General features: G+C 42.3%; 1 protein-coding gene across 1 annotated transcript in view; it reads left to right on the top strand.

Annotated features, from left to right (window-relative positions):
• Nucleotides 1-339: 339 nt before the first annotated feature.
• The window catches only part of zcchc7 (zinc finger, CCHC domain containing 7), a 45,652-nt gene continuing 34,651 nt past the window's right edge, over nucleotides 340-11,340 (top strand). The window contains exons 1-3 of the mRNA XM_035638600.2: nucleotides 340-465; nucleotides 3,381-3,978; nucleotides 5,093-5,318. Coding sequence (XP_035494493.1) covers nucleotides 3,463-3,978; nucleotides 5,093-5,318 — 742 coding nt within the window. The 5' untranslated portion in view covers nucleotides 340-465; nucleotides 3,381-3,462. The remainder of the gene's footprint in view (nucleotides 466-3,380; nucleotides 3,979-5,092; nucleotides 5,319-11,340) is intronic.

Genomic DNA, 11,340 nt, shown 5'->3' with positions numbered 1-11,340 from the left:
CAAATTCTTGAAATCCCCATTGATGTATGGATCAAAAGACTAATTGCATAAACTGTAACAGGTAGTGGATCCTCTGGGAATCCCATCTTTTGAATTACAGCAGAGACAGAGGTGAGACACTTGACCACATTTGAAAATACAAAACTGGACTGAGAGCACCAACCAGAAAAACAAGCACAATTTCTGAGAAACCACACAGACACCCTAAGGAATAATAAAGGAATTCTTCATCACAACAAGGCCTGGTAATTGGAACCATCCTCTGTTAAGAGAAACTCAGAGTTCCTACCGGACACAGCGATTCGAACTATCCAACCAGCACACAACAACGACACCCAGTGTAACGTTACGGTCGACCAACCTATTTACCCCGGTCAAACCCGGAAATAGTTTGTCTGTCTCCCTCTGGATGGAAGCAGGAGAGTAGCCCCGACTCCTGTAACCTCTCCACTGTGTTGCATAAAGGTGAGCTCCTGCTCGATGACATTTAATCAGAAACCCGCACAGTGGTGGTGTGGAGCGACGTCGGCGCCGCGTGTCCGTTTCATTTCATGCGTTTTGTGACTGTGGCGCTTCATTGTTTACATCCGACCCGCTGCTCATAAGCACGTGGACAGACAGGAGGGTTACATGCTAACTATGGCCAATCGACACGTGGAAATAACCTCAAACAATCGCGGCTATGCGACAGTATTCGTTGTTTTTTTCCAGTATATCGGGGCTAAGTGAGTTGTATACGTGTAACGCTTGATTCTTACGGAGCTAACTTGTGCCTCAGTCTACCTACTAGCTAGTTAGCACTAAGCTAGCTGCAGCTAGCACCACGCTTACTACAGCCAGAGGGAATTGGGACTTATAGACTCTCGGAGATTTCTGCTCATTTGCCTGTATTTTAGTGAAACAGAGGGCTGTGTGCGCAGCAGACCAACCTGTCACTGTACTCTCATCTAATAATCTTCTAACCAATCAATAGATCCATTGATTATGTCTGTCACCTCTCCTAAAAACTGACAGAGAACTAGGTTATACTATTAAATTAATTTGAACTGTCTAGTGATAGGATCACTCTAAAATAACTCTTGTGGTGCTTCAGTCTGCTCTGTCCCTTCCTGTAGTCAGCCTCTGTGTTGCATCTCCCGTCTATTGGGTTGTTGCTGAGGTGGACTTGACTCCATGTTATTTATTCCCCTCCACCACCTCTACTTCTGCTCCAAGAATAACACTCAATTATTCGTCTTTTTTGAAGGACTGACATTAACACACGGACTAAATACCGGTGATCATCTGATTAAACTTTATTAAAAATAGAATACTGTGTACACAACACACTGTTTCAAATAGTCAAATGGTTGGATAAAGTGTCATACTACTAAATGAGGCACTTGGGTAGCTAGGTGCCCTGCCAAGTAAAAGAAAAATTAGTATTACCTCATTAATTTGCCAGTCAATGCATTAAACTCACCAAAATAATCTCAGATCATCCCATCCATAGGGAGGACCTGTGATGTAGGTAGGAATTGTGTGCTATGTATTTACTGAAGTTATTTAATTCTCAAGAAAAAACAGTTTATCAATTTGAACTTGTTCAATTAATGTGTCTATTAAAAATCTGAACATTGAATCAAAAAGTACTGCCCTGAATCAAAGACGATGCTCTTGAACAAAGATGGGAGAGAAACTCTCCTACAACCTGTATTATTCTGAAGTTATCGTGGTCACATGAACATATCTAGAGTCTGGAGTCCTGCTTTCAAAATTATAAGAACAGAAGTTGTTTCCTTAAATGATCAAATGTAAAAAGTACTCTATGTAGTGTGTGTGTGTGTGTGTGTGTGTGTGTGTGTGTGTGTGTGTGTGTGTGTGTGTGTGTGTGTGTGTGTGTGTGTGTGTACAAAAGTCCTGAGCTGGGTTTTAATTGGGCAGAGTAAGTGAAAACACCTGTGTTGGTGGACCATGACTGTACAGCACTTTAAATTCCACCAGTGTAAGACACAGTCAGTCATTTGTCAGGTCCAGGTCCATGTGCTCTGCTTCACTTCAAAACTGTTGCACACCCTCACCCCAGACTCCTCTCTCTGTCCCTTTAATCCCCGGTGGGCAGCTTGTGACTGTCTAGCGTGGCGTTTCAGCAGTGTGTGCGGTCTGGGAGCCAATCATTTCCAACCATCATGGCACAGACACGCAGGACTGGACAGAGCAATGGGCCAATGCCCCCTCTCTGTTCAGAGTGTGTGTGTGTGTGTGTGTGTGTGTGTGTGTGTGTGTGTGTGTGTGTGTGTGTGTGTGTGTGTGTGTGTGTGTGTGTGTGTGTGTGTGTGTGTGTGTGTGTGTGTGTGTGTGTGTGAAAGAAAGGGAGTTAGAGAGCCAGAGCTTGGGAAAATTAGCAGCCCAGTGTGTGTTACAGAGTGTTGTATGTTGATAATTTAGCTATTTCTTGCACAATCAATCATATATGATGTCACGTTAAGTGTATTTCAAAATCGGCACCAGACAGATGATAGATTGGGATCCAAGCTGTTTATAAGTTAAGAAATATATATATATATCTATACTGTATCTGAGCACAGCCGAACCGTGGTCTGTCTCAGCTTTGTTAACGAGCCCTAGTGGATTTCAGAACAAAACCGAAAACTGTACCCTTCCTGTAATTGATGCTGTCATGTGTCCACCTCAGTGCTGTAGATGATAGTTTAAGAAACTGTATTTTTGAGGCAGCAACTAATGATCATTTTTCATCAGCAAATTATCAGTGAGTTTTGTCCATAAGATGTCTCAAAATATTATAAAAAAAATTCAGAAGAGGAGATTGGGACCAAACTTCCTTCAACATGAAGCAAGGCTATAATCCACCAGAACATTTGGAAAGTCCCCGTTTTCAACTGCATTACTATTTAATGAAAACGTACAAAAGCTTTTAAGAGAAACGTTATCTAAGAATTTGTGTGATGGATAAGAAAATCTAAATGTCATTTTTGTTACTGGTTCTGATAATCTGGTAACTTGCTTCCCACATATTTGACGGCAACGTAAATGTGTTAACTGTTAAAATGCTGTGTTGATTAATTGATTTGTCGATGTACAGTGAATTAATCAACAACTGTTTTTTATAGTTGAGGGGACAAAACAACAAATTTGAATAATTTACTTACCGTGATAGGAATTTTTCATTATTTTCTGATATTTTATAGACCAAGCTACAGGAGATAATGAGCAACAACATGACGTATGCATCATTGATAGTAATAGTAAAAGAGGTGTTTTTTAAGGGCCAATTTAATACAATATTGATATTTTGTGCAGTGATAACTTGTTTATTGTGACGATATGATTACCTGTCACCCATTTTTTCTGTGTCTGTCTGATTTTATCCCTGCATTCAGCTTCAGACACTGAGGTCACCATCAACCCTGGTGTGAGTGTCTGTGTGTGGATGCTGCCGAGGTGTGTGTGTGTTTTAGGGTGATGTACTGTGCATATCAAGACCGTGAGGAGCTGGAAGATGATCTCTACCAAGAGGATGACGGAGACTCTGAGGGGTCAGAGGCCAACAGCGAGGTGGAGTTCCGCCTCTATAGCCAGCTCCACTACTCCTCTAATGCTGGGGAGATGGAGGAGCAGGAGGACAGAGGTGAAATGGTGGCGGGCGAGGACAGCAGGCAGCCAGAGGCGACTGAAATGAATCTAGATGCTGACGGAGAACTGGAACACATTGGAGATGATGGACTTCCATCACTCAACATGAGCATTCTACAGCAGCACCTAAAGAAGGTGAAAGAGAAACGTGATAAGCAGAAAAGGGGGAAGAGTGGTCCTAAAAGTCAGGGGACGCCATCATCCCTTTTAGAGGAGGTCATCGTGATTGACTCTGGCCCCGATGTCATCTCCATCTCTGAGGATGACACTGCCGATGAGGAAGGGGTCTGTTCCTTGAAGGGTCACGCCTTACACCGACTGCAGACATCCACACCAGCACAACAGGTAGAAGGCAGAGAGAGATGCTGCGTTTGTCCTACAATAAGGCTACATCCACATTACTGAGTTTTTCGCTTTAAAATGCATCACTGCTGCTTCGTTAACGCCTGCTTAAAGTGCCTAAACGGTGAAGTTAGGAAACGCCGATCACCCCAGTTTTAGTTTGAAAAATCCGGGGCTGTGCTGTAGTTTCGACGGGCAACGGAGATGTTTGTAAAAGATGACACAGTCAACTGCATTTACTTCCTGATTGGCAAATTGTTGTGAACAAGCTAACAGTTTGTAGCTCTTTTGCACAGTATTAAAAAATAACCGAGTATCAGCAAGACGAGTAGTAGTGATAAAATCCTAACAATATCCATGTGAAGACCATCTTTTCACGAGCTGTTGACGTTGTGGGATTAAGATTGGGGATCATGAACCATCTGGACTTACCAGAGATCATGGAGAATATTCCTCATGTGTAATCTTCCTGTGGAAAAGACAAACATTTTAGCAACTTTGAAAGATATGCACTTGGATTATGTAGCTCAGTGATCTAACTTCATCAACCTAAGTTCAATTTCAGATTTATATTTTAACACAGAATTTGGACTGTGGGTTCCGTCCTCCATTACTTAAATAGGAAGTTTGTTAGAAAGGGGTCTCTTAATGACCAGGGGGATGATTACAGGTAATGTATCTATGGCCTTCTGGCTATTGTGTGAAGACAGAATTGTCACTATAATAACTATTTAGTGGATCCTTGGTTCTCTGCAGAGACCTTTAGTTATCCTTCATCCGCAGCACCATCAAGCAGTCTTCCATTTAGATAGTGTCAGGTTTTTGATCGAATCTTGAACACATAGGCCATTTTGTTTTCCCTGTGCTCTGATTTCTCAGTGGTGCTGCAGAAAATAATGTAGCAATGCTATTGTAGACTTGCTTCTGTAACAGAGCGTTGACCAAAAGTAATACTGTATGATTGTATTCATTCTGTAAAATAAGAAATGAGGTTCATGTGAAACACTGAATGAATGGAATGTTTTATTATTTAAATTTTATTCACATTGAATGCATAATGGGGAAACTGAAAGCTTTGAATTGACATTTACAATATGGTTGTTTTTCGGTCATCTAGGCAAACCAGAACAGGAAGAGGATTCTTAGCGTGCCAGTGACCGTGGACTCCAGCAGCTCAGAATCTGATTCAGAAGAGTCGGAATCCAAATCTGAGTCCGATTCTTCTGATTCATCAGATTCAGAAGATCTGGAGAACTGGATGATCCTGGGTCGGGGTACGCGAGAAAAAGAAGATCTGTCCATCTCACTCAACCTGGAGGGAGGGTCTGACGGTGGCAACACAGGTGTGTCTCTGTTTATGTGTCGCCTCATGTATAGGTATGTTGTGTCGTGTCATGTGGTTTTGCATTTGAATATGTTTGTGACCAGGAGAAAAGAAGCATTTTGTCATTCTGTGCGGTCCACCTCCTTCAGAACACGTAGCCTACGTGCAGCCCATTGATAAGGACTGGGCACAGTGATGAGCCACACCACGAACAATCTGTGCGCGCTCATGTTTGTACGTACATACACAGCATGTGTGTCTGCGTGTTTAAAAATTTGTTCGCTATTATCATTCCTGGCACTGTCTGCCCAGTTGCTCTCTGCTCTGATCCATCTTTAAGTATGTTCGTGTGCATTTTGTATTGATACGTGCGTGCAGGCTTGTGCAAGTGTGAATATTTGTGTTTATAAAATATTCCAGTTCTAATCAGCATGCATGTGTACATACACACGCATACCAACAGTCATAACGCTAATGCCAAAAACAAACAAACGGGGAGAGACAACAACGCAGGAGGAGAGACTGGGAGAGATGGGAGTAATCAAAAAATGAATAAAAATGTACCCTGCAAATCTTTTCAGATCTACACATTATCTTAACCTGCAGCCTCAGCAAACTCTCCAGCTTCTCTGCAGCTCCCCCCCCCCCCCCTTCCCCTCCTACCTAACGCTCTCCATCTCGTTCTTTTATCCTATTTTCTCTCTATTGTGTCCGCCCCCCCCCTCTCTCTCTCTCACACACCGTTTCTTCTCATTTGAATTTTCCTGGGCTGATGTTTCTGCAAGAGTGCCCACTGCCTCCTCTACACACAACTGGGCTAAAGGAGGGGGTCTGGAGTTGGTGGGAAGGCTCAAGGTTTTGGCCTGTTTTTTTTTTTGGCGGAAAGGAGGATTTTAGGTCTCTGTGTCTCCCCCCCTCTCACTCGTCTGGCTTCTCTCTGTGATCTATGGAGCTTGACCTCATGTCTGCACATGGGGGGGCCATGGGTGTGCAAGGGGTCTTAAAGTGGGAGGGATGGGGGAGGGGTTTTTCATTAAAAAAAAAAAAGGAAATGAAAGCAAGGAAATTTTAGGGACGAGCCTCAACAGTCTTGAGCTGTGCCCCAGTTCTATACTGCACACTAATTCTAAGGGGTTTTTGGGGGTAAGTTGTGTGCTCACACAAAAAGGGAGCCCAACATTTTTCTCACTGTTATGAATCTCATGAATAACCAACAATTAATTGATCCTAACAAGACTAGTCTGTGAAGGCTGATATAGCTTATACCCATGTGTCTCTGTAAAATTAATTAAAAAAGACATCAGTGGGCCACAGTGTTGCACTGGTTAACATGTTCTTTCGTTACAATTAAATGTAGTTTATTTTAAAGCTGTTCTGCTGCAAATAAATACCCACTAGTGCACCAAATGTGTATTAATCCGCAGGTGAAAAAGTCCCTATGTACCTATGCTTGAGTAATGTTTGCTAAAAACACAGTGCCCAAAAATGTGAGACTTAAATTAATGTATATCAACTTTAAAAGACGTACAGACAGGGCTGGAAAGTTATGGAGTCAATCCCAGATGACATTGGGCAAGAGGCGGCAATTGTCCTGGACAGGTCACCAGCCCATCACAGGTCCGTCATACAGAGACAAACAAACATTCAAATTCACACCTATGGTCAATTTGTTGTCTCCATTTAACCTAACCCCAATCTGCATGTCTTTGGACTGTTGGAGGAAGCCGGAGAACCGGAGAGAACTCATGCAGACACGGGGAGAACGTGAAAACTCCACACAGAAAGAACTAAGTGGTTGGTGGGACTGTCCCGGAATATTCAGACCAACCAACCAAATGTTTATGAAATAAGCCATTAACCAAAACCCAAAAGAGAACATGTGCTAAGAAGCCCTGCCATCGCCTGTCCTTCTAATATAATCAAAATGGTATGTAAACAAACAAAAAAAAAAGCTGGAGCTGGTCACAACTGCAGTTAAGAAAACGCAGATGATGTCGCGATAGCTGTTGGAGGATTTTGGAAAACTTAGTTATTAAAATGTTTTTTGGGGGATGGAAATAAATTTGCAATATACAAACAATAGAGGTACTTACAGTTGATAGCATATACAAATTTTATTTGCCATATAATAAATACTGTGCACAATGATTATAAGGTATAGAACTGCGACAGAGCTTTGATAAACCCTGCTCTCCTACTCTCTGCTGGTGTTGGTTTAATAAGGATTGAAATTGAAAATATGGATAATTTCTTTATTTTTTTGTTGTTGGTAATTTGTCTCGAATACTCCTTTTCATTTTTGAAAAGAAGCGGGAGGGGAGGCAAATGTGAGATCACTGAGATCTGGCTGGTTGAATTCTACAGTAACCGTTAAATCCCTAGCCTGAGGGCTGTTGGATAAATATAAAGATTGTTTTCAGCTTTTTATTTGCCCTGTTGTGTGTTGTCTCTTGTAGAGGTTGTGTTTTCACTCTTTGTGCGTGTGTGTGTGTGTGTCTGAGTAACACGTTCTCACAGCAGTGACTAATAGTATTTGTACGCCTAAAACCCATCTCAGCATCAACATCAAATCGCATTCACTACACTTAGTCTCCCCCTCTCACCCACAGAAATTGAATCCTTTCATCCTCGTTCTCTCTCTCTCTGTCTCTTAAATGGTGTCACTTGTTCACATACTTTTACAATCTAATCTTTTCTGGCTCCTTCACAATATGTTTGTTTTTTTATCAAATACACGGACACATGACGACACACACACATGCGTGGCCCGAGTGGCTATCTGTCACCGGGCTGTGAGGGGCAGCTGTCGGTAGGTTAGATCTGCAGGGACGATGGATAAGGAAAAGAGAAACAGATAGTAGAGAAAAGAGGGATGAGCGAGGGCCGTCTGCCTGTCCGGCAGCCATGCAGCAGCAACGAGACGGAACAAGGGAGGAAAAAGCAGAGCTTCCCAAAATCCAGCTCAGTGCCTCTCCCACCCGTAGAGAGAGAGGTGTGTGTGTGTGTGTGTGTGTGTGTGTGTGTGTGTGTGTGTGTGTGTGTGTGTGTGTGTGTGTGTGTGTGTGTGTGTGTGTGTGTGTGTGTGTGTGTGTGTGTGTGTGTGTGTGTGTGTGTGTGTGTGTGTGTGTGTGTGTGTGTGTGTGTGTGTGTGAGAGAATGAATGAATGAATGAATACAGGGTGTAGGCGGGGTGTGCTGAAGCTAAACTTGAATCCTAAGTGGTTAAACTTCACTCAGTGGTCACACTTTTTTTTCTCCCTCTCTCTGTTGCTCCCCCCAATTCTCTCCTTCTTTTTTTTGTCCCCTTGGTCTTGGTCAGTGCACACCAAACTTTGTTTGAGGCTTAGAGAGTCAGCTTTGGCTCACTATCGGGGTGGTCGATCACATCAGAGTGTGCGTGTCTGTCTGTATGTGTTTCACTGAAAGTCTTCGTGAATTTGAGAATGGAGTGTGTTTGTGTATTAAAGGTTAGCTTCTCTGTCTCACAGATGAGGAAGGTAAGATCTCTCCTCTCCTCTCTTCTCCTCAGTATTGTCATACCGTGTTCAAGAGTATTTTCAGTCTCAAATTAAAAGCTGTGGTACGAGTGTTTTCCCTCTGTACCTTCATGTGTGTGAACGAGTGGTGCTACTTTGGCCCTGCAGTTCCTTGTACTCTGAGACCTCAGTTGGCCTTTGTATTTTTTGAGGTGTGTATCATTGTAACTTGCCACTGTACAGTACGGACAAAGTGAAATGTGGATTTAGTCGACTTCTTTGTGTTTGTGGCTCTGATTACGAGTGAGAGTGCGTGTTTATGTTCAGGGCATTGGGATTATAAAATGAGATTACAGTGGCATGTTGAGTACCACACTTGGTTTGTGCTAGTGTGTGTGTTTGTGTGTGTTGTGGGTGTGTGGGTGGGCGGGTAGGTGCTGCAGAAGGGAGGCATGGATAGGATCAGCTCTTATCTTGGCTGCCCAGTGCCACACGAGGTGTAACGCCACACCCACACAACCACACAGTGTGTTTGAACAGACAGACACACACACACACACACACACACACACACACACACACACACACACACACACACACACACACACACCATAAAATCGCTATGCCATAGTTTGACTTGTATTATCCAGTTTTACAGCGGTCATGCAAATGAGATGAGGCTACTCCGTATGCCTTATATTAGCGCCTGCAAAATAAATCGTAAAAATTCAGTTGAAAGCCTGATGTTTTCATTTAAAAAACAACAACTTTTGATTGAATAACTGTTATCTGGTAAATGAAAAGGCAGTTTCTTTGTAATATGAAAAATCCCCTCTGTAAGCGACTGTTATTTAGCGAATGTCTCAGTTATGTTGCTTATCGTGTCCGTTGTGGGTCAGCATCTTAGAAATTTGGACTCTGCATTATCATTTGCTTATTGAAAAGGAGTATTTTTGTTGTTTACAGTCATAAGTGATGATTTTATTTAGCTGAAGATGACATCTGGCTTAGCCATTTTTTGACATGGTCATTAGTGTGTATGTGATGAGCACACGGTGAACTCAACCTTCACTCAAAGTATGCACAACCAGGAAGAAAGTATCTTTAAATGTCCTTTTTTTCCCCCTATTTCCATTTTGTGTCATTGACGAAAGGATCCACTGTCAATTCAGTTCCAGCAACGTTTCTAATCCGTCTTTTAACTTTGATCCATACCATGTAGTTTTCCGGAAAGAAAATTGAGGAAAATTACCTCGAGTGAAGAACAATATGGAGGCTGCAAAAATACACACCAAGCTATAAGGAATTTGAAATGACACCATCGGGATTTTATCCATAGAAATCTGTGTGGGAGGACGGACAGCGGGGCTCAGCATCAGACGGAGGGTGAGGGCGAGAGAGAAAGATATGAGAGTGGTGGGTAAGCTAAAGTGGATGAGACAGGCCTTGAAAAGGACCGGCCGTGGTGTTACTGTTTGTCAGGCCCGGTTTGTCAGAACGGCTCTGACACAGCTGGATCTGTGTCTGCACACACTGATATCTATCGCTGGCGATCGGCTCCGTCTGAGTGTAGCTGGTTGTCGAACCCGCTCGTACAACACTTGACCTGCTGCGGCTCCGCACAAGACCGCAGATCTGATTTCTATGGCTTTTTCTTTTGAGTCAAATGAAACGTCTGTTTATGTTGTGAGCCGTTTCGGCAACATTTAAATTGGCTGCTTTTAGTTGATGCAATTTGTGTTGTGATTATGATTGATGGATTGGTTCTGAACAGATTTGGTGTTCATTGAATTGGTATAAGATTTTTCTTCATGGTTCTGGTCAAATGTGAACAATGTGATACAGGCAAAGAAGGTTTATTTCACATATTTAAACTAATTTAATTTAAAGAAAAGCACTCTAGTTGCGTTCAAATGGCAGAGTTACTATCCTGCTGTTTGCTGTTGCAGACACATTCTAGTTTCAGCAGTTGTTCGGCTGCTGAAGGTCTTAGGTCTCTTCTGTGCTGGTGTGTAGAGTTTATTTATCTGCATCTGGAAGATACAAGCCATCCTGTCTGAAAGTAATCTTTGTCAAAATAATCTATGAAAATTTCTCTATTCTTTTTCTTGGAAACTTTGACTAAAAAACACCCAAAGACATCTGTGGTTGCAGCTGCAGGTGCTCATTTGTATTAATGTTCACTGTTTGTTCTTCACAGAATTTGAGGGGCAGCATTTAAATATACTCTAGTTGAAAGCAGTTTCGTTAAACTTACTGACTCACACACGCACACTCACACTCACACAACCACACACCCACACACACACACACACACAAACACACCCACGGCCTTAGCTGCTTTGAAACTGATGTCCTTCGATCGACAGCTGACAGATGACATTTAGATTTTGAATTTGTGTTGGGTTAAAATTGTCCTTATTATTCATTTGATAATTTTTATTATGTAAAGACTTTTATTACAAACTGTGATAATTAAGTATTTTGTTGTGGAAATGAAAAAAACATTGTTGAGTGAAAGTGAAGGTATGATGCGATGCAAGTTTGGATGTTGTGTGTGTTGGA

The sequence above is a fragment of the Scophthalmus maximus genome, chromosome 8, assembly GCF_022379125.1.
Source record: "Scophthalmus maximus strain ysfricsl-2021 chromosome 8, ASM2237912v1, whole genome shotgun sequence".
NCBI classification, from domain to species: Eukaryota; Metazoa; Chordata; class Actinopteri; order Pleuronectiformes; family Scophthalmidae; genus Scophthalmus; species Scophthalmus maximus.
Note: the sequence above shows the minus strand (reverse complement) of the source record. Positions and strands in the feature narration are given on the sequence as shown.